A 27,995-nucleotide genomic window follows, 5' to 3' on the forward strand; every position below is an offset into this window, starting at 1 on the left:
TTTATGTATAAAAATCTCATTTTTCACGTTTGCATCTAGAACACCCCCACTAAGACGTTTTATTTATTTTTTATTACATAATTTCAACATCATTTTCTCCCTATTAAGCTTATTGCAGCACCTAAATAATTATTCTGGTCTAGGGTACAGCGATGAAAGAATACAAAAAAATGGGCTATACCATTAAACGGTTAAAAAGGGAGTTTGGATGTTTAAAGTCATAAATAATGCCTTTAGATATAACATTTCCTCCAAAAAACAAATATATTAAGACCCAAAAAAACTATGAAAAGCTTTCAAATAACCCAAATTATAATTGTTCCGTTTCCGATGTCCAAAAGTATAGTAACAAGTAACATACGACGATTTTGACTCCAACTCCCATGATGCACCGCAATTTACGCAACAAATATGCGACCACATCTCAATGCGCTGGCGAAAGAAGTATTTCCCTTAGTAACACGATTTATTCCTGATTCATAAGTACAACTTGTGCTCACAGACGAAATTTCTTTGACCGTCTGGACCACCTGAACTATTCCTGCGAACTTTTATATTGAAATTTCACTTCTTCACGTGTAAATCCAGAACTCCGGTTGTTGATGATGAGTATTTCTCAAGAATTGTCCGTGAAGTTTCTAGTTGACGCCTCCTTGCTGTATCGGGAAACGTGTCCGGAGCTGTCCCGGTTTTTAATGTAAGAACCCGTTTTTTCTTTTCATCCAACATTATACGAACATTAAAACGGATGTTGCCACAAGCTGTGTGTAGTTACATAATGTGACCACAGGAGGGCAGAGTTTGATCAAGGTAATTTTTGTCATTAGGGAGTCGTGTTTTGGGTCTATTTTTCATGTTTGTATCACGAGATCCAATAAACTTAATGGATTTAATTTTAGTTTCTTCCCAGCAGTTCTATAATAGAAACAAGCTCAAAGTAAACTCAGCATGGTGCAAAATGTGAACTTCAACAGTTTTTATTTTTTGAGATATTTGCCTAATATTTGTAAATTTAGAGTGATGACAGATAATATTCATGGGCAAAGATATAATTTTATGGACAGTTTTCAGGCTCATTATTCATAAAATTACAAATAAAACTATATTGTAGGTATTTGTTTCACATCAATTGTATCTCAATAATCCTGAAAGGATTTTTCCTGCTTTTGTTTTCAATATTTTGACTGATATTATTTATTTATTTTTGTCTTGATTCTTGGATAATTGAGGTGTTTGTATGTTTTTGGTGAGATTCTGCTGTTATCCAAGTGCTTGTCTAAATTTGTCATTTCTGTTAGTAATAACATTCATAATTAATGGTCTTAAACTGAAAGGAAATGCATTGTAGGTTAAAAATAAAAGCATTTTTTTTTGTTTTGGCTTTATTTGCTCCATCATTCAGAGTTTGACCTCCTTTTGACCTGAATTGTGACAGGCAAAATAATTCAAACCAGTCCTTTCCCAAACTTGGCGCTAAGGCTTTTTTTGAACTTGTGAGTGCATATCTTCTATGTAACTCAACACTATGATCACTTCAGGAGCCCTCTGGCATCATCTCACTTTTTTTCTTTTCATTTAACTTCGTTTTTATGTTGATCTAGTTGGTGAAGAACACAACTTTTAGATGTTTGTTCTTTAATCAGACTTTAGTCCTGAGGGTTCATTTTAAAAGGTTAATACCAATTTTAGCCAAGCATTTTAGCAATGCATTTCTGAATTATTGTGTGAGAAAAATAAATCTGATTTTAATAAATAATTAAATCAGTGAAATTTCACGAGTTAAGAAAATATATATAATACCGGTAAATCAGGGTTTGACTTTTTTTATGACCAAGCAGTCTAACCTAGAAAGTTACAATTGACAGTAATACCTTTTTATTTTTTATTTTCCTCCAATAAAAAATGTAAATTCTTTCATAATATCAACAGACTAGTTATCTGTAGACTTGTTCTTGTTTTGATACCATTTTTATTGGCAGTCGATGCTAAGTGCTCAGAATTTCGTGGCGTCTCAACACCCAAAAGGAGAAATGATGGCACTAATTTAGTATGGCTGTGGTTTAGATTTTAGAAAGGATATTTGACATCGCAGAAGAGAAAAAAGTGTGTTTTGATCATTTTTATTTATTTTTTGGTGTGTGTATAATGTTTTTATTTACTTATGCCATGTTGAGGGAACATGTGACACACAAACAAATGCTTTACTTTAATAAACAACTTAGAACTTTAGAAATTTGCCCCCCTAGAAAGGTTTCTTTAGAAAAAAACCTTTTCTCCTTTTTAAATGTTTTTAAGAACATAAATGTCATTACATTTCTGCTGAGTCATATGTAAAACTCATTGACTGTACATAAGAAGTGAACCTAGTCAGTGTGACGTCACCCTTTAGAAAGTTACCTGATCTGTAATTGTTATCTGTACCCTATCTGCGCAAATCTTACATCATTTCTTTTCGCCAACATTGTGGCAGTTTAGCAGTTTGGATAAGATTAGCTCTTGTAATTAATACATTTTTGTTTCAAGATTGTAAGACTTGTAATTCAAAAATAATAATGATAATTGTCATGGTTTCAGTTTGTTGTGTCTTGTTTTTCGCTTTAGTTCTTGTCCTGTCTTGTTTGGTTCTGTTTCCTGTTTCATTTTGAAAGGTTTCCTGTCTTGTCTTGTTTCTTGAGTTGTACTTCCTTTGGTCCCCATCTGCCCTGATCGTGTTCACCTGTGTCTTGTCTGCCCTGTCTGTATATAAGTCTTGTCTCTGCCTTCCTCCTGGGTTGGTCCATTATTCCTGTCTGGTGTTCATGTCATGCCATGTTCCATGTTCCTCGTCACGCCACGCCACAGTGAGTTTTTGTTTTTGTTCTGACATCCTGCTCTGCAGCGCTTTTTGTTTGTTTTTTTGTGAATTAAACCCACTAGCCCTGATCCTCATGCCTCCGCCTCTGCGTCTGGGTCCAACCGGCTCTCGAGCCTCCCTCCACCATGACAGATAATAATAATAAAAGATTAGCTTCGTTTGTATATTGTTAATGTTGACAACGGGAAAAGAGGAGACATCGTCGGTAGACAGCGATTGGTTGTAGTCAGCCTGAGTCAACGTCTATGGTAAACACTCTAGCCAATCAGGAGTGAGCTGAAGTCCACACCCCTTCCACTTAAAAGCCGGCCACACCAAATCTGTCAAACGTCTCGAACGTTCGATACGAGACCACAGCTTTATTGAGGCATCTGAATGGTCAGTTTATAACAGGAATAACGTGAATCATAGAAATAACAATGAAAAAAAATCCGGAATAGCAAGAACAAGGTAAAGAAAAAAAGAGAGAAAATTTTCTCTATTATATTTTGGCTTCTTGGAGCCAGCAGGTACTTCTTGTTTGGAAAACGAGGGGGGAGGAGTCAGTCACTCAGTCCAGTTCTCATATACAGTCAATGGTATGACTACAACATGGTGCATCCAACCTCATCCAACTGTACACCTAACATCCCGTCATGGTTCAGAATAAACGGAAGGGAGTTCTGCAAGACATTGCTGCCAGCTGCAGCAGCCGTTCATGGGTCTGGACTAGATTAAACTCAACCACATGCTACCATGACGTACCATAAACAGCCAGACATGCTCCCGTCTGTCAGTGCCACACGTGCAGCAGGATATCACACAACCCCCCCTTACTAATTTAAGCCCTCAGCTAATCTTAGTGGGGCTTATTTTAAGCTTAGTTCTGAGGGTTGCGCAAATTTCTTTCACAACAAAAATGGCGAAGAATATCAGAGTAATCCAGCCGACCAGTTTTGATCCAGATTCCAGTTTAGAGGAGGAAAACAAAGACATACATGGATCTATATGTCTACAAGTGGATGCGTCCCAATGGAGCAGAGCAGGGAGTTTGTGGCCCTCCCAGAGTTTTGTTTTTATGACACAAAGTTGATCTTTTACAAACTGCATTTTTTCATCTGCTCCTCATTCACAACAATGTGAATAAAGAAATGCCCAGAAATGCAATTTTGAGTTGATCTTTCTTTCTTTATGTCCTCCATTATCTGGAAAATGCCACAAGAACATGTTAAAAACACCAAAAGCACAACTGGATCAGAGTGGGTCTTTTTCGTCAGGAAGTGGCTTAAGTGGTTGAGCAGGTCAGCCAATGATTGAAAGATTGGCGGTTCGATCCCTGCTCCCCTCCAGTCAACCGCCGCCGTGTCCTTCGGCGAGACACCCCACCCTCCCTGCCCCCAACGTGGCTCCACCGGTGTGTGAATGCGTATGAATGTCCCGGTGATGGTTAGAGGGGCTGTAGTGGCAGCCACGCCTCTGGCATTGTTCCACAGGGCAGCTGTGGCTACATCAGTAGTTACCATCACCAAGTATGAACGAGGAGTGCATGAATAGGACACACTGTAAGAACTTTAAGCGTCTGGAAAAGCACAGATAATTCAATCCATTATTGTTTGGGCCTGACTGTCTGTGTATGTACCTTTTTTAGGATTATTGCTGCTATAGTCAATGTCTTTATGAGAAGAAATTAATTACTCTTATTTCGTTCATTCATTTTCTAATCCGTCTGTTCCCTTTTGGGGTCACGGGGCTGCTGGAGCCTATCCCGGTCACTTATGGGCGAAGGCAGGGGACTTCCTGGACAGGTCGCCAGTCTGTCGCAGGGCCACAATTCACACACTCTCACATTCACACCTAGGGACAATTTAGAGTGACCAATTGACCTATGAAGCATGTTTTTGGACGGTGGGAGGAAGCTGGAGTCCCCGGAGAAAACCCACGCAGACACGGGGGGAACATGCAAACTCCACACAGAAAGGTCCCCCATTGCTGTTTTGGTTCAGGTCCCCCAGCCCCCTTGAACCAGGGGCCTTCCGGCTGTGAGCGCTAACCACTGCGCCACCGTGCAGCCACTCTGATTTCATGATCGAATTTTCCTTTCAAATTGCCTGTGAACTTTTTTTTACATTTTTTTAATTGAATTTCTGACGTCACATTTCTCTTTTTCTAGGCAGCGGCCATCTCAGAACAAAACGTTCTCTTCTTTGCTGCACAGCACCTCTGTGTGTCAGTACTGCTGTCAGTGGCTGAAACCCGATGATGTCAGAGTTCGGCTTCGGCCCAAGAGGCGTCCGTCGCCAGTGGTGCAGAGCATCCTGCTCAGAAAGGCCAGAGGAAAGAAGCTGACCGTCATGCAGAAGAAGCTACTGTTTCGCTTCCAAAAGTCTTCCTCAGTACTGGTGAGGACGCAAAACACAACAAAAACAGTTAAAAAATACAGATGAATAATATTGCAGGTTTTTGTAACTAAGAAAATCAAAACAATGTGTGATTAAACCATTCTAAAACTGATTTAAAATGGCCTTTAGTTTCTAGAAACTGTTGCGTTGGATCTAGTTTTGTTTGCCTTTGTGGCTGGAATTCTTTAGTTCTGCCATTCTTTCTCCTTGCCCTTCTACATTATTTTCCTGCTCTCCATTTCCGTAATAGACCTCACCAAATGAAAAAAAAATCGAAAACATGTTCCACGCTTCCTGACCCACTCTGTACATGAAGCCTTTTAGTTGAGAATCCCATTGATGCAGCGTGCAACCAAAGGGTAACCTTCCCAGGCAACAGGGAGCATTGATTAGAGAGGGACACACAGAGCCTCTTTGGTGTTATGTATTATTGCTGTTAACTGTATATGGGAGCTGGACTGAGTGACCCCTCCCCCCTCCCAAAGTGGGCAAGTGGGTACTTCCTGTTTGACAGAACCCACTGACTCCAAGAAGCTGAAATCCTATAGACTTTTTTTTATGAAATTAAAACGGCTACCACTCAGTCTCTTTATATTTGTCAGAATAACTACCGTAATTTCCGGACTAAAGAGTGCACCTTATTATAAGCCGCACCCATTACATTTTTTAAGGATAAACCATTTTGTACATACATGTCTATAAGCCGCATGTGTCCACATTGAAACATGTGCTGCAGAATGAGGATGTGGATGTGCTGAAACCGCGCACCGCGTGTGTAAGAAAGGGGGGGGGCGCTTGCAACGCAAGAGGGACTGAGAGCACGGAGCAATAGTGTGTTGGGGGTGGGCGTTCATGTTTGAAATACAGAGTGAAGGGGAACAGTAATAAAAGAAGTTTTCCCCCAGAAGAACAGTGAATGATTCTTTATTAACCCGCTCTGGAGGCTCTGAGGGTCCCAACGGGGAAGTGAACAACCAAAGGAAGATCCGCCTTATGCGGATAGGATCTCCCCTGCATTTACTGACCACCGTCAGAAAGAACAAAAAGTAATAGCAGGGAAGGTTCAACACATGATATATTTACAAAGAAAGACGGTACTTTCCTTTAAGTTAGACATAAACTGTCATAAGTAAGACATAAACTGCTTTCAAAATAAATTACCAGGGATAAAATACATTAACTTAAAGTGCATCTAAAAGTAAACATATTTGTGAACAAAACGTTTGGGGAACAGCTGCATGTGATGTATGTTTATATGTTCATGTTTTTCTTTAGAACCTCAGGCTTTTTAGCGTCAAGATGCCACTCTTTCTGTTGTTTCCATCTCAACCATAGCTCTGGTCTGAGCGTACAGTGCAGGGATAATTTTTTTTCAGTATTTCCGAGAGGGAATGTCAAAGCATTGCTCTAATGCATTCAATAAAAACCCTCGTTCTCCACCTCGCTGCAGGGACGGAGCCCCTTGTCCATTTAAACAGCAATCCTGTTTGCTTTTGCCCCAGCTCTCGCAGAAGACGGTGGTAGCTTCGCCTGGAAAAAGGTATCCACGCCGGACTGTGTCGGCTTCAGGCCAGCAACAGCCGCGGCTTTCTCACACAACTCCGGGTGATGCAGCTTAAATGCTGCTGGCGCGTCTTTTAACTTGCTGCTCGCGCCACTCTCCTTGTTTTTCCCCTCCGCCATCTTTGTTTGAATGTGTATTCTTCCTTGTCCGCCCACAACAGCCAATCTCGCAACGAGCGCCCCATATCGACCCTCCGAAGTGTCGTCTTACCAAAGGATGATTAATATAACGTTTTACAGGGTCTTCAAACGTAAATAAAAGGTCGATACTTGATTAAGATGTATCGATAATCAATCACGGGAGTAAATATCGCGATACATCACCATATCGATATTTTGGCACACCCCTAATATGCCGTATTCCCCCGTCTCAGTCTTACCTTTTCTGCTCTAGCGCCCCTAGCAGTCGTTAGAAAAAATCCATAAAATTGCATAAATTAGCCGCATCATTGAATAAGCCACATGGTTGAAAGCTTATGACAAAAGTAGCGGCTAATAATGCGGAAATTACGGTATTCTTGTTTTGCTACTTTTTTTTTATATGTTATTGCTAATATTTTTTTACATACATTTTTTTTCTGTAGTTATAAGCTGACCAATCAGATGTCTTAATAAAAGTACGTGGTCCTTGCTGGCCCCCACGTCCAAATTTCAACACTTTTGACAGGTTTTTTTGTAAATTTGTAGGGGTGTTGACTTACAACAAGCTCACTCCTGATTGGCGAGAGGGGTTGGCCTAAATGGCTTATACTTATATAGCGCTTATCTACCTACAAGGCCCAAAGCGCTTAACAGTCACAGACCCATTCACCCAGTCACACACACATTCACACACTCTTGGCGGCTCCACTGCCGAACACAGGCGCCCGCCTACCACCAGATGCAAGGTGGGGTTCAGTGTGGCAGTCTGAAGCCAATCCACCTATACTGTATATGTGTTGACTTTCAACATTTGAACACAGTTGAAAGATGTAAATAACCCTTGTGCTATCTTAGATGACCCCCCCTTCCATTGATGTGTTCTCCCTACCATGACAAAGGTGGATAAAGGTGGAAAGATTTCATGTAATCCATGGACACCAGTGAAGATCACAAATCATTGAAGAAAAAAGGTTCAGTGCCCTGTCTAGTGGGTCTAGATGACCCAACTCCCAATGTTAAAGTGCCTAGGATAGCACAAGGGCTACAGAATTAAGATCAGGAGAGAAAAGAAAAATTAAAGGTAGAGGAAGAGGAGCAGCTTAAGAAAAAAGATAACAACTGTGATCTGAAAAATTCAAATGATTTGATGAATGTTTGTAATTTGATTTTATGAATCCCTCGTGGTATGCTTATGATTAGATTATTGCTAAATAGAAATTGGCTAACTAACTTAATCAAGTCAAAAAGTTTGAAAATAGAAAAACATTTGCTTGTAACCCAAACACAAAACAGACGAGTAAAAGACTAATTTTTTTACATCAAAAATGCACTAATTATCATCAGTGTGTAAAGCTTTTTAAGATTCCTGGATTCTGTTTTTCTGTCTAACAGCTGAAGTGAACCTCTGATGAACATTAAGGACCTTGCTCTTTTTGTTTAAAGGTGGAGAACTTGCAGAATTGGTGGCTAAGAAATACTTTTTTTCCTTTCCACTTGTAAATGTTTAGATGTTTAATCTAATAAAAATGTTTGGAGCAGTAAACCCTTTTTTCCATTAAACAGTACATGTAGGATGATGAGAGAAATATTCCAGATTCATCAGAATCTACTACACAAAAACAAACTTGTTACGCAGCAAAATTAATAGTTTATCTTATTTATTCCTCTGAGTTTATTTGTCTTCTTTTCTTTGCGGTTTGATACTGGTCAAGCATTGCCTTTCTGTGGTTTATTGACTATTACACTCGTGAGTTGCCCCCTTTGTCTCAGTAGTTATCACAATAGAGAATGCTTCTATTTGAAAATGACATCAAGAAGCCAATCCACCACAAAAATGTCCTCCAAGGTATTCTTCCTCTCTGTTTTCATGGTCAAAGGCCAGTCATGTCTCAGAAGACCACATGGCAACAAGCAAAGCCACAGATAGAAAGCTGGAATTCATCTGAGTTCAAAGAGGCAGCGGGGAAGCAGTAAAAGAAAGAGGGATTAGGAAAGATTGTCTTTCTTTAGCCCACAGGGTCTGACATAGAATAGCAATGCTGACCAGAAGAGAGACACTACATGAGCAGGAAAAATGGGTCTTGTGTGTTCTTAGCGCCTCCTTTGGATGAGTGTAACATAAAGACGTGTTTGTTAAGACTTGTGAGAAATGAAGGCAGTGGGAAACCATTGGAATGACTGCATCCTTTAGTGGTTTTTGTTGTGCTACATCTTCCAAATGCAGTGATTAAAATAACTCATTCATTTAGAGTAAGTCAAGTCAAATAGAACATGACCACATGAGGAACAGGTATTCATTCTTGTAGTTGTAGATCTCCTGTTTTTATGGCGTGTTTAGTTCTCTTTGATGTGCATGAGCAGCTTTTTGAAGGACTGTCTTCGAAGCATTCTAAATCAGATTTTTTTTCAGATTTTCTTGCAGCAGATATAGGATAAAGTTAGGTTGTGGCTCACAGGAGATGAAAATCCCCTAAATGGTGCTAAGAAAGATACTTTGTTGTTCTCCTTTTCTTTCTTCTGTGTCTGCTCCTGATGGAATTCTACTTTCTATCAGATGGTTTGTCAGAGTTAAAGTCATCCCCATAAATACTAATAACATTCCCCATAAATCAGAATCTTTCAGGCATTTTTTGGGATTATTGCAGCCCAAAAAGCCAGTTTTTCCTAAAAATTGCCAATTTTTGCTGCCCGTCTGATTTCAAATTCAGATTATCTAAATAACGTGGTTAACTGGACTCAAAGTAAACCGAGCTTGTTAAAAAGAAAATATGTTCCTGCCAATATTGATATTTCAATTGGTCTCCTGCTTTGACTCTATTTGTATCGATTGACTCCACAGAGACTTTCACACGCTCGGCCATGCACGTATTAATACTCTGTCTCACCGCTGACATTTAGCACTTTTAAACATTCGCACGAACGGTTTTCTGTGCGCGGGCGGGATGTTAATGTGCATCTAATGCTTTCACTCACCCCTTACCCTGCTCGGCTTCATCCTCTTGTGCGGATCATTCTTTTCAGGTCAATCTCTGGCAGCAGAAAGAATGACAGGAAGCATACTATTTATGGAGCGAGTGCTAAAGATAGAACTCCATCTGCAGAAATGATTTATGTGGGGGTTGTTGACATTGTACGCCTCTTTTTTAGGCGCCTATTGGTTAGGGTTAAATATGTCATTTCGACAGTCTGGAATATGGATTTCCATTCTTTTCCATGAAATTATTATGAAATGATGTTACTTTTAAGATATTTTGAAAAGTTTTCTGCTCAGTCAAAGCTAAAAAAAAAAGTTTTTTAAACTAAATTGTGGGTGGGACCATTGGCACAAAGCGATTGCATCTGCTCCTGTTTCACAATGATTTGAATAAAGAAATACTCAGAAATGCAATTTTAATTTAAACTTTCTTTATATATATTCTCCATCAACCGAAAATTGCCACAAAAACATGTTTAAAAAGACCAAAATTACAATTTTTTATTGAAATGGGTCTATAACGGCTTGACACCACTGCACCTCATGGGCTCAACAGATACATTCGTGTGTAATTATGATTAAATGTGTCTGTCAGTAGCTGTGTTTCCATTGACTATGAAATTAGATTTGCGATAATAAATTTGCCCAATGGAAAGAACAATTTCAAAAAACTCGCATTTATCAAAGAACGTCTTTGCGCTTGAAGGAAGCGACTTTAGAGGCGCATCGAAATTGGAACATTTCTCAATAACTGTATTGGAAACAGTTTTTTTGAATTGAATGAGTCAAGTGACACCCAACCGGATGGCAATGCGCTTCTTGGTAGGAACTGGCTGCCTCGGACACTGCACAGTGGGCGCCACAGCATCACACAGCTCATCAATAGTTGAGTGAGTCTTGCAGAATTGTTGGATCCACAGCTCCTCTGTAAAATCACCAACCATGTAAAATCGTCTGTCGCCGCTCCCACGTAGTTTGCCACTCGATGGCCTGAATAAGCCACAGACGTCTCCTTTGATGGAAACGGTGTAATTGCGATATTGTGTTTTTTCTACATTTCTAGAATTTCAATCAAGTTTTGTGTATATGTGTCATGGAAAAGCAGCTGCTGCCATCAGTCAAAACGGGGTTAAACAACAAGAAGCCTGTAGAGCAGAAGGAGCACGTGTCTTTGCCTGTCTGAAGGCTTGATGCTGACCCACTGGCACAATAAACAGGTTAAAGGACAAAATGCTTTTGCTTTGGATTAAAGTCACATGCCTGTCATTCTTTCCCCAACCGTATGTTCAGCCCAGATTTTCTATTTCTAACTAAAAAAAAAAAACCTTGGCCTCAATATACCTCTAGCTGTGTATAGATGGCGGCTTATCCTCTGGTCGCCCTGAACATTTCACTTTTGCCATATGCTTGATTGGTCACAGGTTTACTTGCTGACAGGAAGCCAAGATGAGGAAATCAAATCTCTCCTAGCAGCAGCTCACATGTTCTTCTCTTCAAGTGCATACACATCATGTCAAAGGATTAACATAAATTAAATGGGTACACGTGATGGCTTGGATTGAATCTCAGGTTCTCAGGATTGCTTACCTTTTTCCTCCCCCCTAGCATTAGTGTATATAGATATGTTCTGCCTACCTTACGTTTGCTGCTGTTTGATTAAAACATGTGTTGTTTAACTCATTTGGGATAAATGATTTAGATTCCTTTTTGTTATATCTTTCGTTTTGGCAGTCTTGTGTTGCATGATGTCTTTCTAGCAGTAATCATCAATCTGAGGCCAGCTGTCTTTTTGAATTTCATCCCGTCTAAACCACTTGTCACAACTGCCCTTATGGGTGGATACAGACAGTTTGCTGATGAAAAATGGGCAAACTTGCACAGGGCACATAGGTGGTCCGCAAGAAATATCAAAGTCGTAAACCGCTCGGTAAGCCCATTGAGCAAAAAAGTTTGTGAACAAATTTTTTCTTACCGGCCGGCTGCAGGTGATGGGTGGTACCAAAACCTTGTGGCAACCTACAGCACACAAGGGTAAGTAAGGGTGAAGGGGCAAGTAGATCATCTTATATTCCACCAAGGTCTCCGACAGATCCCCGTCACTGCTTCATACGGTCCCGGAAGTCCCTTCTCCAGTACTCAGACCTTACAAACGACTCCAGTATGGCATTAGGGCTCCGTACAACCGCATCATCCGTACATCCTAAGACGAGCAGCTTACACTAGCCTTACAAATACTTCATGATAGACTTACCACACGCACAACAATGGTACGTTCCATTTTCATGAGGTCCGTTAAGGTGGACGCACAAGCCTTAAGGGACCCGCAAGACACATGTGGTCACCTTAAGATGCAGCCATTACTGTCTAAACTTACCACGCGCCTGGACTACCCAAAAACCTGCAGCACCCTTACAAGTCCACCCTCGGTACTGGTCCACGTGACTAAGGCTTTAGATGGACCAGTCCAACTGTTCACTGTCAACTACCAGAAGTAGTGAAAATCTCTGCTACTTTATCTACTAACATGTATTCATAACTATAATGCTTTCTCTTTTCTTTGCTCTCAACCATGTGATGAAACAGTTGAGAGGTGGAATTAACAGAAGGCTAAGATACTAAATGTAGTTGTTTAAGTCATGTAGTGACTTATTTAAATGTATTATGTTGCTGTCTAAATGTACTATAGTAAAATTTAATAGGCTAGATATGTTAGTACTTTTAACATAAAAATACTCAAAATTTACAACTACAAATTTGAGTAAAAACTTTCCAATATTTAATCAAATTAATTAATATGCACTTCTTCACTAGTCATTTTAAAAATCTATAAGCACTTTAAATGTTGAAGCTGTACTAGTGTATATGTTTATATAGAAAAAAGGTGCTCTTAAAATGCAGAATGTATTAGTTTTTTGCAAATAAACATGTCTAGTTGGCATTATTGTCAGTATTTTGTGAAATGTATGAGTAACTGGAATACAATCATTCAAAAAATTGTCTTTTAGTAGATAAAATGTTTCTTTATTTATTTTTCTTCTTTTAATTGGGTTTTTGCTTATGTAATCCATAAAAAGTGCATTAGCAATAATGTTATTTAGCATTTGTTCCTCAAACGCGTTTATTTGGACTGCCCTTTGCCAAAGCACTGGTCAGTCCTTCAGCCACACCCCCCTGTAAATCCGGCTGGGTCGTGTTCAGGCTCTGGTCAGTATAAAGCGGGGCATGCAGGTCTGTGCTGCAGACTCTTCACACAGTCACGTTGAAAGGATCTCTGTGGGCCGACGTCGCTGACGCTCAACTTTCTGTCGGAACCTTAAAAATGGCTGCATTCATTTCGGTGAGTTCTCCATCTTGGGTTCTAAACAGCTTGAATCAGATATGCTAAAAAAATTTGATTCCATAAAAAAAATTCAATTTAGGTGTTCTAACAACTTCATGGTTGTGGGATTTGGGTTTTATTTCAAGTCTAGAGAAAGACCTTTGTGCAGTCTTTTGCAGTTGCTCTGTAACTACTGATGATTCAATGAGAGTCCAAGCTGAAGAGACTTTTCACAGTATGCAACTGATATCTAGATCACAGGGATTCAATAAATAGATAATTGTACCTTGGAATTGTCCCAAATGTCTAATTTTGCTGCCGTGACCAGAAGAAAATGCTTAAAAAATGGTCACATTGGGTTTTTCACTAGTAGTTGTGACAGATTTAGGACGGAAGTAATGATCACAGATTCTTGTCTTTTTATTAAAAAAAATGCTTAATCAATTATTGAAAATAGTTAAATTGACAGATTTTTAAGGATATTACTTCACTTGCTCAAAAAATTGAAAAATTGACTCATTATTTTTCCTAATGTAACATAATTTTGCACATACTTTAATTTTTGATACTTGATCAAATTTTGCTAAGAAAATTTTTGAAACAGTGTTATGTCTACTTTACTGATATAGTATTATTTTTATTAATCATATACATGACTTTTACAAGTAACATAATTTGCATATATTTTGAATAACTGATCTGCATTTCCCATGTTGATTTCTAAAAGTTATTTTTTCCATAATAACTGAAGTCATTCATCTTTGTCATGTGCTTTAGTGATACTTCAGGATTCTTAATTCTGTCTGATAAAAGTTATGAACCGGATATTGATAAATCATGTAATAAAAAGGTTACAGTAGAACAGAGGTGGGATTATATGAGTTTGCTTCCTTCCACTCCCTTTTAAGCAATATTTAATTTTATGTCCTAAGTTTGATTCGTCATTGTATGAATGTATAACTGATGATGGTATTGTTGTTGTGTCTTATTCTTATTTGATTTGAAATAAACCATTTCAAATCAAAATCAAATTAAAAAAATGTTGACAGAAGTAGCTGTGACAGATCTTTGATGGATGTAATTCTGACAGATTTTATAAGTAGTTTTGACAGATTGTTGACAGAATTAATTTTGACAGATTTTTGGTAAAGGTGATTCCAACAGAGTTTTGACAGAAGTAATTGTGAAAGATTTTTAACGGATGTAATTATGACAGATTTTTGACTGAAGGAGTTGTTCCAAATTTTTGACAAAGGTTCTAATATAATTTATTAAACACATCAACAGTAGAAATTCAGAAAATTCCATTACTAATTTTAAATAACAAAATGTTCTGGCATACATACAAGTACTTGTATATGGACATATTTCATCTAAATGGCATTCGTTCTTGTGTTATCTTCTCCACATGAACATTCAATGATCTTTAAACCATCACAATTTTTTTAAAACACAAATTTGTTTCCTTACAGTGATGAGTACAAGGTTTGGCTTCCATTGGAGTTTGTGAGGAGCATGCATCATACAGCTTCTAATGAAAGTTGGTTGTTTGTAAAAAAAAAAAAAAAGGAATGAACAGAACAAACAAAAGTCATACGCCGCTTGGACATGACCATGTGAGACCTGGAAACTGAAAGTGCAGTTTGACTGAAGATCTTTACTTCCCTCCTGTTGCTTTTTCTCAGATGGCCACCTGCAACGCTTGCAGTCAGACATCCAGACATCAAGGCGCGAATCGGGATTTTTTATCCACGTTATCCAAGAACTACAGCACACCAGGGAGCGCGGGCAAACACAAGACGCCGCAGTCCGGCAGCAGATCCAGCAAGTCAATGTTGAAGACTCCCGGCAAGGACAAGACTCCCGCTCAGACACCACGGTAAAGCGCACAAGTTAACTACATAACTTCATTAACTTCATAACTTCCTCAACTACTATCAACCCCAAATGGGCGTATTTGGCTGCACGTACCCAGAAGAAGGGTTAGGATTAGGTCAATACAGCCAACAACATTTAGCCGTGGATGAATTTAAAAATCTGTGCGGGCAATCCTGCAATGTGCATCTTTGCTGCTCGCAGGTATGTGGTAATAACAAAAGCCTTTATTTTGTCTGGACACGACTGGAAACATGAATTCATGTGATTGTTTACACGGTTTCTCATGACTGTGCGGGACCGGCATTGCCGCATTCACAGCTCACACACCGTCCCAAAGCCGCTCCTCTGCTCCGAGACACTCGGAGACAGCGGTCTGAAGCCTAAAGGCCCGTACACACCGGGACGAATATTCGCCAGGCGTTATTCGCCAGCGTTTTTCGCCACGTTTTTTGTGTTCACACCCAGGCGATTTTCGCTGACGATGAGCCGAGCGAAAATGCAATTTCCTTCCCTGACATTAGATGGCGCTTAATGTAAACAGAAATACTCCTGTACACAAGGTGGCGCTGCGCAACTTTACGCTTCTTAAAGTCGCTTTTCCCTCAGAAGAAGAGAGCAAGTGTTTACGCGCTTGTCAGAATAATACAAAGAAAACATGAATATTTCAAGCACCAGTAGCTCCAACTGGTGCTTGGTTCGGGGATATTTTAGAATGTCCGTCATTATTTCTTCGCGGCAGTGGAGACGCTACTTGGCGTCTATCTTCTTCGCTGGTAAGTGTGCTCAGCAAGGCAGTTTTGTGTTTGAGCGCCCCCAAGTTGTGTTTTACTGTAACTTCAGAAGCTCCAGACACGTGTGCAAAAGCGCCATTCTCATTGGTCGAATAGATTTCGAAAAAAAAAACGAACCCGAGGCGTTTTTTTTTTTTGACGCTTTGACGCGTGGCGTTTTTTCGCGTCGGTGTGCACACTCTCATTGGTGCCCTTTGTTTAGTCACGAGGCGTTAAACGTCGGCGAAAATCGCCGGCGAAATTCGTCCCGGTGTGAACGGGCCTTTACACCGTAACAAAGCCCCCCCCCCCCCCCCCCCCCCCCCTGCCTGTAAACGCAAAGCTAGAAGTCCGACTGCTTTGCTCAGAGACATGGTATTCTTCTCTGGAGCACCACACCGTCTATACATGGCCTAAAACAGAGCAGTAGTGGCCACAATCGGATCAACAATCGGTATAAGCTACCTATCCCGATCGGAAAGAAATTTGGATCTAAATGAGTCTGATCGGGGCGGAGCATTTTGAACGGCGTGTTTTACATTTTTATTCTGATCAGGCGTTTATTCTGATTACTTTTGTCCATGGAACCGCTGCTATTGTATATTTAGGTTTGCCTGGTTTTTATATTAATTTTTACACTGTTTTGACCTTGTTTTTTACTTTGTTTTTGGATTTTGACCATTTTATTTTAACAGTTTGATCTTTTTTTTTGTGATTATTTATTTATTATTTTCACATTTAAATACATGTCAACATTTACTTAATGGAATAAAGTTTTTTTTTTTAGCTGTTTCAGGTTCGTTTTAGAATTCCTGATCAATGTATTGAAACAATCTCTATAAAAAGAAGCTGGGCTTGTACCACAGAGATGAACATCAAACGTTGCCACAAGAAACCTTCAATTCAAAAAAAGAAAAGATTAGAGCAAATTATAAAGAAGTAAAAGCTCCAAAAGACCCGGAGTAGTAAGGGTTAATACTTTCTGAGATGATAAAGTGTCCAAAAAAAGTCCAATTTGAATTTAAAGTCTTTTTATGTACTTTCTGTGAGTTGGATGGCTTCCCATGATTCCGAGCTGCCTTTGACTTTTCTCCTCTGTACCTCCAGATCTTCCATCTCCTCCACCGTTTCGGGGTCCAGCTCCACTTCCTCCAAGTCTTCATCGAAATCCAAAAACTGGGTCTTCCAGCGTCTCAGCAAGATTCTCATGCGAGATGAAAACCAGGACACCAAGAAAGGCGGCTTGAAAGACTTTCTCTCCTCACTCTGAGGATCCCCAACAATGTCTTCATTAGTTAGTTTGAAAAAAAAAAAGAGACTTTGAAGCTTGTTCACAACTCAGGCTGAGAAGAAAGGATTTAGCCTCAGTTTCCAAGTCGGTGTGGAGGAACAAATAATCATGGTAGCCCAACGGGACATCCAAAACCCCTGATATGGATCTAGTTATCTTCTTCTCTGTTAGTCGCTCAGATGATGCGTCTTGAAAGTAATTATGTCCCAAAGCAGTTCTGGACGACCATTTTGTTTTTTCCTGCAACTTTGAGCAAAAAACGTCATAATCATACAGATTTGCTCCCACCTAGAACCTGATAAAAGTCGACTTTTGACATAGTAAGCCAGCAAAAACATTTTTTACCAAAAATTGTTCAAAGGCAATGCATTGTGGTCTATATTCGCCAAAATCTAGTGAGCTTGGATGCACTCTGGTTTTTTGCACAGACTTCTTGGAAATTTTGTAGGCACTGGATTTTAAATTTGTAGATTTTGGACAGCAGTACAAAATGCATTCCAAAATGACACCATATTGTGCACTATGTAGTGAGCAGTGAGGGAATTCAGACACAGCCAAAGTCTAAAATCAACAGAAATTTCTTTGACCTAAGTCGAAGGCCACCATCTTGAATTGAAAAAAAAGATTGGTGTTGTTGCTTGCAGTTTTTACCAAAATATTGTGACAATTTAAAACCCGAATCCCTGGCTTGAGCTGAGTGAAATGATATCACGTAAATTACAACTATATTAGGAATGTGGGTGTGGTTAACAAAAAACCTCCGTTGCCAAGGAAATCCAAAAGTTTACTTTTGCAGATTCTTCCAAAAAGTACAAAAATCTGTTGGATGCCCCCGAGTGACCAAAAAATAGAATGGTTGCTATGGACCCACTTTGAAAAAAAATCCCCCCCATCAATCTGTTATGTCCAGCTCTGACCAGGGAAGAGGGGAGGAAGAAGGAGCCACTCAGCCAGTAAGGCCGGGTCAAAGGTGGCGGCGAGGGCAGTTGGCGCCTGTACGCTATAGAACGCCACTCCCTGTTTTGATTTAAGTGAGGACTATTCCTTCCTCACTTACGATGTCAGTCTTAGCTGTTTGAGGAAGTTTTATCCAGCTGCTAAGAAACAAAATATAAATTTACATTTATTTTTTCAAAATCTGTGATCATTTTCCTTTTTATATAATGTCTCTTACTTTTAAGAGACATTGTCATATTCCTGTTGAAATGGGACAGGCTAATCTTAGATGATTAAAAGATGAATATGCCGGGGTAACAAAGTTGGAGTACTTTTCACATGCTCCGTTTCGTTTGTGTGTTGTAGTATTCGTGAGTGTATTTTACAATGATATTCACTAGAAGCTGTTTACATTGTACAGGCACATCTATCTAATATCTTCACACAGAAAAAAACTTTAAGTTGATGATATGTTTGTGAAAATTCCCTTCTCTCATCAGATTGTTATGGAGTTTAAAATGTACATCTAACACATTTTGTACTTGCGTATGTCATGGAAGGAGCAGCATGTGTTGAAATACCTCACATTGACAATAAACTAACTGTGACTCTAAATTGTAGCCTTTTCTATTTATAATTGTACTGCCCATCCTATTTTATGATGGTGTTTTAATTTGTATAAAAAAAGGAACCACTTAAGCTGCCTTAAAACTTGAATGGCATAAAGTGTACATTTAAATAAACATAAGTCTGTCTGCCTTTAGAAATCATAGGAATGAGGCCTTTTCTACATACCATAATAACACTGAACTAATGTAACAGGAAATTATATTTAAAAAAAAGTTAAAGGTTTGGTAATCACAAACAACCTTCAATGAGAAATAAAAATATGGTAAATAGTTGATGGTATCCAAAATTTTTTTATAAACTTTGTAAATGATTGACCCCATAAATTGTTTTAAAGCTGTTTTTAAAACAAAAATGTAAACATAAAATAATCGAAACGTAATTTAAGAATCTATACCTTATTGTGATTGTGTTAAAAAAAAGTAAAGACAACGTGAAATCATAGCTTTTTGATTTTTCAGCCTGTCAATGGCGCTAGACTTACACAAACTTGGCACAGGAAGTAAATCTTGTGTAAGTTCCACTGTTGGACAGTAGGTGGCGGAAGTGCCTAACCGTTGGATGCCATGACGAAAGAAGAAGAAAAACAGGAAGTAGTGCAAATGCCATGTTTGCTAGGTTAGCTTAATGTTTGCGTGGTTGTAAAAACTTAAAGCAAAAAAATGTTTCACGTTGCATATAAGTAGTTATTTTGTTTTTTTGCAAAGAACAAGAAAAATTTATCTGTCTTTTCTTACAATGTCAGACAGAAAACGAAAGTCCGAAAAAAAAGGGGAAAGACGAGATCATAAGAAACACAAGGACTCTAAACATGATTTGGAAACACTCAAGAAACAAACGAAAAAACTCACCCAGGAGGTCCAAAAATTGAAGCACATCGAGACTTTGTAAGTTTTATTTTAATTCTACAATAAAGGGTGTAATAATCTGAATTAATAAAGTGACAAGAGTTACTTTTTATTTTTCTAAAAAAAAAAAAGAAAGAAAGAAATGATGCTTTTGCTTAACTAAAATCTTTTACAATAAATGACTCCACGGTCTATTCTTTTGTCATGCAGCTATGAAAAGCCCCCTCCAGGATTTATTAAGGTAGTTCAGAGGCGTATGTATACAAATGACAAAAAAAAATGTGCATTGATTGATTGAGTCATTTAATGGTGACAGCAAATATGTTCATGTAGGAACATGAGGAGAAACCAGAGGACTGTATTCCTGCAGAACCAGGAAATGAAGAAGCCAGAAGCTTCCTGGCGCAGGCTCCCACCAGGGGACTGTGGATGCCTCTTGGTAAAGAGGTTAAGGTGATGCAGTGTGAGTATACAATACTTATAAGTTATCCACTTGTAAAATAAATACCCAAAAAGTGCCCAACAATGAAGAATCAATTAATGCTACAGAGAGTAGTTATGGGAGTTTATTTTCTAAGGCACTCATCTATGCGGAAATCAATAGGACTGGATTTTTTTCAAGCTCTATCATTTCTGGTCAACACATTTTTTCTCTTGACCGTAGATAATTGTGGGCTTGTGGTCCCTACCTGAGATAAAAGTTGGTGACCAGAAATGATAGAGCTTCCAATTCAGAACACAGCAATACATAAAATAGTCCAAAAAGCAAGTTATTAATATTTTGTCTCGCCTGTGTTTTGTGGATAGAAAACAATGGAAAAATGTAGTAATTACAGGTAGGTATATCAATCTTTTTTTGGTACATCTTCCCTATCTGTGCTCTAAACACCATCAATTTGTCACAGGACATTATTCAAGTGGTTGAAATGTACAATTCTTAATATTTTTTAGAAGATTGTTCAATTTTTGTTATTACATGCTTTACATCTGCCGAGTGCCGTTTATAATTCTGTATTGGGGCTTGAACCTGTGAGCGCTCATTAACATTGTCCGTCCCGATGTGACGTGTGGGACTCGGGTCTGTAACGACGGACGTCGTGCGTTTCATCAAGTGTCCTCGATGTGTAGGGAGGGGGTGGTTTTGGGGGCCTAATTTTTTCCTGTCCCTTTCACAAAGCAGTAAAATCGATCCAAAGTCATGAAAAAGCTGCCGCTGGCTCATAAATGTCTGCCAAGTCCACTGTACCTTTTTCCAAATGGAAATCAGAGTATAAGCTATCCCAGTAAGCCTCGCTACCCATATTTTAACACTGTACATTTTCCAAAGCGACGCCGAGTTCTTCAATGGTGAAGTGAACATGCGCAAGCGGCATGCACAGTCTAAATATTGATTCTATTTTTACACAAAAGCTCAGGATGTGATTTAAAATATTAGTACGTAACACCATAACACAGAAATTTGTCTCCATGCCTAGAGTCCCACTCTGATCATCTTTTGATATATTTTCCAAATCGTTCCCAGTGGTCTTTTAATTAGGATTATGCCACTTTCAGACAAAATCCAAAGACCCTTGCCTCCAAGTTGTGAGTGGGGCTGTCTATGTCTGTCTACAGGCTTTTCTGCTAGCTTACAGCCCCTCACACTCCAACCTAACATTATTCAACAAAAATGGCGAGCAATATTGGAGCTATCCAGTTAGCTACCCAGGTGGATGCATTGGAATGGAGGAGAGCGGGGAGCTGCTGATCATAGCTTCTGCTTAACCACTACGAGCTTTTTCAAATGGCATTTTTTGTCTGCTTCTAATTAATGACAATTTGAATAAAGAAATACTCAGAAATGCAATTTTAGGCTGAATTTTCCGTAATGTCAACCATCATCAGAAAAATGCCACAAGAACATGGTAAAAACATCTGAAACTCTATTTTCAGTAATGGTGCTGCGTGTGCTCCCCTTAAATACATTTTAAAACAGAAATATTTCTGTTACAGAGCAAAGCAAAGCAAAAAATCGTTCAATTTATTGTTTTTTTTTAACCCAAGTTAAAGATTGTAAAGGGCTTCAGTCTTTAGCATTTATAACGGTTTCTTTTTATAATAGCAAGAAAACTGTAGAATCTTTCTGATGAAAGTGTCTGCGAAATACTTCTAAGTAACAAAAGAAACACACTACACAAACAATAATGTCCATTGTTTTCCTGACAAGTGTGGCACACATTTATACCGGCTTTATAGATTTTATATTCTGTCTTTCTGACATGACAGAGAGCGCCCATTCATTCTTTCCGCCCACACTTTGTCATGCTGCTTGAAGCTTCAGTAGCTTGGTATGATGGAAACACTCAAAGAGGACCTGTTCAGAAATGTGTAGAATCTGAGCGTGACATGTTCAGCCTAATATTGTGACAAACTTCTTTCCTTTTACAGATGAAAGCAACAGCTTTAGCACTTAACGATTCTGTTTAACAGAAGAAATCATTTGTGTTAATAAATGTAGTTTTTGGCAAAAACATTTCGTTTACAAATGTTTTCCAGTTTGGGTGTAAAGTATTAAAAATGTTTGAATGGCTGCTGCTTTGACTACAAGCACATTGTTAGTTTCATTTTTAACAAAAGTTGATACTTTGGATATTTTAATTGCTTTCATTTACAAATTATTATCATTCAATATAAATAGATGCTGAGTGCTGGCCCCCACATTGACCGTTTGACAGATTTCCTGTTTTCATGCTCGCTTTCAAGGGGTGGAGGTGTGGACTTCCAACAAGCTCACTCCTGTTTGGTGAGATTGGTTGCCATAGAAACTTGGACTCAGACCAGCACGGACCAATAACTAGTTACTTGATATTATGCAGTAGGAAAATATAGAGAGGGTAAAGTTGTTGATAATAATTAGGCCTGCACAAAATACCGCAAATTTATCGTTATCGCGATATCAAGCAGTGCAATATGCATATCGCAAAAGACACCGAAAATTGCAATAAATGGTTAACTTAAATGTGCTAAAACAATCTTATGGCAGCTTGAAGCATTTAACGAATCAAATAAATCCATTTATGCATTACACCAATCAGATGGACCCCTTCACCTTGTTGACCAATCAGATGGAGCCCTTTTATGTTAGATGTTTGCCTCCTATGTCATTTAGAGTGTAATTTTGAAACTGTTGCAATGAAAAAGGTGTTTCATTGATATGATGTTTTGGTTGTTTTGCTATTTGTTTATTTACCGCAAATGTTATCGTTATCGCAATATTAATCACTAATATCGCATATCGCCAGTTTTCCTCATATCGTGCAGCCCTAATAATAATTGATAATGGATTGTCCAGAATGACAACCTGACTTTATTACATCAATGTAGGGATAACTTTAGTCATTAAAACCGGGGTAAATTTTAAGTGCTCTTAAGTGCTTGACTGCGACTTAATTTGCAACTAATAAACATTGCATTATTCTGTCATTTGTAAAAATACATCTAAAAAATGTGCAATTAATTAAAAAAGTGCATCATAGGGTCACTAAAAAACAAGAAATTCCAACTAATTTAAAAATACTAAAAAGTTGCATCTATCATTAAAATAAAGATGCTACAAGAGAAGTTTTGTTTTTTCACTGTTGTTTAAGAAAGTTGAAGGAAAACCAGGTTTTAACCTATGAGAGATGACTAAAGACACAGTGGGGTGTCATCGGCGTAGCAGTGGATATAGAATTTTTAGAAGATATAACCCTAAAAACTGTATTTGTGTTGTGTTGACGTATAAAATATCTGGGTTTCCTTCCTCAACCACAACATCCTAGATCTTTTGTTCATGTGGATGTACATACACGTCTTTGGCACGACATTCACATTATATCGTGCCATGCAAATATTTTATCGTTTTAGGTTTCACTTTATCGTTTCACTTTGATCAATGTTTTTTATTTTTTTATACAGTTGGGTATGGTTTACGTTCTACTAGGAATGGCTCCAAAACATGCAACCATGGGTTATAAATGCAAACCTTTCTGTAATGTCTGGACACGTTTTCTTCTGTCGACATAGCTGTGAAGTCAGAGTTTGACATTTTTTAGGTGATTGGTGAAGTAGAGCTATAAAGTAATGGTGCGTAGTAAGAAGTTTTAAATACTAGTAATTTTAGTAAAGTTATACTCTTAAAGCTTTTTTTCTTTTTCATTTTTGCAAATTTATAGCTACTACCTTACATGTTGGGTTTGTTTAACACGCAGGGACTTACTTAATTTTTTTATTCTTTTTTTCTACAGGCTGGAGATGCAAGCGCTATGGTCACCGGACAGGAGATAAAGAATGTCCTTTTTTTATTAAAGGAAACCAGAAGCTGGAGCAGTTTAGAGTGGTACGTTTTTTAACGGGCTGTTGGACTCTAAAGTCATAGGGTCAGATAACCACAGTGAAGTTTAAAACCACAATTTACACAACAAACACAGGCTTCTCAACTATGTTTGTATTGTAGCAACACTTAACAGGAAGGTTCGGTCTCTTATAAATGTAGCGTTCTTTTTTCCCTCGTACTCTTTTAAAGTCGTGACAGTGCTTACTCAGTGCGGTTAGCAAGAAAGTACTGTGACAGTTTTCTGTATATTATATGAATAGTAAGGATGTCCCAATCAGGTTTTTTTTGGCTCTGATCTCATTCAGAGTCCTGTGATTTTAATGTTAAAATTCAATTTCATTTGCTTGCAACACATTCAAATATGAACAGATTTTCTGAACAGAACCAGGTTTTCCTCTATTTTTGTTTTACTTACCTTTTTTTATTTTTTAATGCTTAAACAGAGCAACAATCAAGTAAAAATAGTGTAATTATCAACCAGAAAAAAGTAGTTATCTTTGATTAGATGATAATTAGTCGTGTTTGGAGACTGTAGCTTTAAAGTCTTCAGTGCTATTGAACATTTTTGATCATTAGTGATCTCCATTAAAAATTCTTAATGATGAAAAACAATGACTTTCTTCCAAAGTAGTTGTTGATGAGGATCAGTGTAACTATTTATTAGTTTTAGTTGTTTTTGAGAGATTACTGATGGATTTACTCGTTGGTCACCTTTTCCCAGAGTTTACACTTTGTAGCCGTTTCACTGCCGTCTCTGCTGGGAGCAGGGAGAGAGCAATTCTCATTAAAAGAAACAAAAACCTTTGTTTTTTTTTAAATGCCCTTGTAGGTCATTGTTAGAGTTAAGACAAAACACAAAGGCTTTAAATGTTTACTAAGAGAAAAGGAAAGTCCAAATCTGTTGATGTCCAAACAGTTCTTGGCTGAAATTAGTGCTGTATTCTGCTGTGCTTTAAGGCAATGAATCTGTTCATGATATGCAGACTTCTAGTGGAGTATTTATCTGTAATAATAAGCTAGGAGTATACAACGATCAAAATAATAACAAAATAAATGTCTGATTCTTGATCGGGACACAACATCCGATTTCAATGGTCTGAAACTACATTATCAGGTCCGATTTCTGATGATCGGATCGGACATCCCTAATGAATAGTATAATTTATTATCTTTTTCTTTGTCTCCTACTCGGTACATTTTGGTTTATCTTTTTAGGCACACGAAGACCCCATGTATGACCTGATTCGGGAAAATAAAAGAAACGAAAAAGAAACCAGGTATGTACTCATGTGCACCGCCATGTGCCTTGACTCTTATTTCAGAGCTGCCACAGAAGCTAATGGAAAAACAGAGTAGGGTACATTAGACCAACTTTTACACCTTAGAAATCAGTAATGGTGCGGTTAACTTTTCAACCGTTAATGCCATTAATGTAATGCAAGCGCTTCTGCGGCAGAGAAAAGCAGCAATGCGCTGATATCTAACACTTCACTGTGATGTAGTGCTTAAGCAATCGACGTCAATTGAGGAGAACACAGCTGTGTGAGGATAAGCAACACTCTTAGTTCGTACTGTTATGCATATCAGCGCAAAAGCTGCTTTTCTCCACCTTAGAACCAGCTGATTCACGCTGATTGCATCAACGGCGCCCGTGTTATCTAGGTCAGTCTTTTTCAACCTTTTTTGAGCCACGACACATTTTAACCTTGACAAAAATCCTGCGGCACCCCAGCATCCAAATAAACAAAACAAAGGAGAAACTCATAGTCTGTATTGATCTACAGACCCTCCACAATCTCACATGCATTTTTGTGATAATTGTGGCAGAAAAGCTGGAAGCTGCAGCTGTTTTTTCTAAAAAATGTAATAAAAGTTAAATTAGAAGATTTAAAAACTGTTTGATGTGTGTTCGTTGTTCTTTCAAGACGTTTAACAATGAAGACTCATTGTGCGCTGAGACGCTGTCACTTTCACCCAGTGCATCATGGGAGATGTAGTGCAAACAGCCGCCGAACAGCCTCAGAGACTAGCGTCTCTGAGCTTCATTATTTTGTTCACTTGTTCCACAGTCTGATACCGGATTCTGTGGAAAGCTACACCGCTAAAGACGAGCTTTAGCTGCTTTTTTTGTTGGAACTGAGAGACTTTATGAGTAGAATCAGAACAAGGAAGTGAAGACTTTAACCACCTCTGATTGGTCAGACTGATGACGTGTGATTGAGCCTCCAAGAATGATTGGTGGAGACAGTTAAAGGGGCGGGACTTTTCCCAAAACAGTTATAGTTGCAGCTAAATCGCGGTACCGTCATTCTTATCAAAATTTCTTTAATAGAATCAAATAAACACAAAGAAAAAAGTATTTTACGATATTTCATCATTTTATCAGGGCCTGTTTTGATGAACACAGAGCTGATATCCTGGAGATGGAAAATGTTTTTAGATCAGTGAAGGAGGGGAATTTCCCACGGCACACCTGTTGAAAAACACTGATCTAGGTCACAACGAACATTTCAGCTTTTTGACCAAAATTGTGATTGAAATCTTGAGATGCCCTTCTCAACTATCACCATGAGCAAATATGGGAGTGCATAAAGAAACTCAAGGCAGAGACCCCACAGTCATCTGCTTTAAAGCCCCATATGGGGGCAGCAAACCAGAACTATGAACTATAACCGTTTGTATTAAAGAGTATGAATTTTATGGATAAATGTTGACCAAAATAGTCTCGCTGGATTCATTTTCATCAACCTGAACATCCTTCGGGAAACTGGACTGCTTAGTGTTGGTGCACATCTTCACTGAAACACTTGTTATTGTCAACTTTAGTAGAATTCCAGCCATTTTCACCCAGCTAGCAAATGATAATGTTGTTCACCTTTCGACAAATCCCTTCAGGGTTCGTCACAGCCAATCGGATTTCACTGAACAGGTGGTTTAGCAGAGATTTTCTGTTGGAAGACCTTCCTGACACAGCCCTGTATTTTATCCGGGCTGGGGACCGGCACAGGGAGACCCAGACTCAGGCCCTCTTGTGGCTACATAGTTAATCATTAGCCCAAGTTGTATTTACCTAAAAAGCTCTTCTTACATGACCTCCTTTGACTGTTAACATTTTTGATTATGTTTCTGGGTGATCTACATTAGAGTAAAAAGTAGAAGCATTTCCTGAAAGGATGATTCCCATGACCCCCATCTGCAGTCCGGAAAGGCAGGTGTTGGAACAAACTGAGCATCTGGATCCTCTGTCTGCTGTGTTTAGCTCACTGGACTGGAAGGTAATGCCACCGGCTCTCCTTTCTGCTTCTGTTTATAGGATCCAGCAGCTACAGCAACTGCTTCAAGACACAACTTCCTCCTCTGACTCAGACAGCTCTTCCTCCTCTTCCTCCTCCTCGTCCCACCACCAACGTAGCAAAAAGAGGAAAAAGAAGGACAAGAAGAAGAAGGACAAGAAAAAGAAGAAGACAAAAAGGAAGCACAAGCATTCTAAAACCAGTGACTCATCTGATTCCGACTAAGAATTAAGAATACGTTTGGTTTGTCTGCTCGAACTTTACAGGCTTTAAATGTGAAAAGAGACTCAAGCAAGTAACTTCAACTAGAACTTCAACCTATTTATCCTCTGCTCGTGACTCCTTTGAGCCAAGACGGCAAATTGCATCCATAACCTCTATTAGATCAGTCCGCTCGGTCAGATGGTGAGTTAAAAAAAAGTATTTCCCGCCTGGAAATAGGTCTGTAAAAGCATATATGTGGATGTAAATGGAGTTTGCTAGTAAGAGAGATAATCCGCCATCACAGTTTCTGAGGAGATTGTGTGTCAGCAAACACCGTCTAAAGAGATTTGCTTCCTCTGCATGCTAGGCTTACCTGTATTAAAGTGATTGTAGTGTTTAAAGCACATCAACTGTAGAGAGTTTAAATGAAAGACTAGATTGCAATTTGAATGTTTTCCACATAAATGCTTATTTACTATGGCATGCCACTGAGAAATGAGAATTCATTTTTTGAAATTCTGAGAATAAAAAAATCTTCCTTTCAGTCAATGTTAACCAATGAAAA

General features: G+C 38.6%; 2 protein-coding genes across 2 annotated transcripts; both read left to right on the forward strand.

Annotated features, from left to right (window-relative positions):
* Positions 1-369: 369 nt before the first annotated feature.
* rmp24 (ribonuclease MRP subunit p24) lies at positions 370-18,719 on the forward strand. The gene is made up of 4 exons (XM_004073974.5): positions 370-697; positions 5,004-5,232; positions 14,915-15,108; positions 16,985-18,719. The coding sequence occupies exons 1-4, from the start codon at positions 603-605 to the stop codon at positions 17,145-17,147; spliced, it is 681 nt and encodes a 226-aa protein (XP_004074022.2). The 5' UTR covers positions 370-602; the 3' UTR covers positions 17,148-18,719.
* A 150-nt stretch (positions 18,720-18,869) lies between these two features.
* On the forward strand, positions 18,870-27,995 carry rp9 (RP9 pre-mRNA splicing factor). Its single transcript, XM_004073806.5, has 6 exons — positions 18,870-19,618; positions 19,790-19,820; positions 19,913-20,042; positions 23,845-23,936; positions 25,149-25,210; positions 27,247-27,995. Exons 1-6 carry the CDS (start codon positions 19,470-19,472, stop codon positions 27,449-27,451), a joined length of 669 nt encoding a protein of 222 aa, XP_004073854.1. The 5' UTR covers positions 18,870-19,469; the 3' UTR covers positions 27,452-27,995.

Source organism: Oryzias latipes, chromosome 11, assembly GCF_053564925.1.
Source record: "Oryzias latipes strain Hd-rR chromosome 11, Olatipes_Hd-rR_3.1".
Taxonomy (NCBI): Eukaryota; Metazoa; Chordata; class Actinopteri; order Beloniformes; family Adrianichthyidae; genus Oryzias; species Oryzias latipes.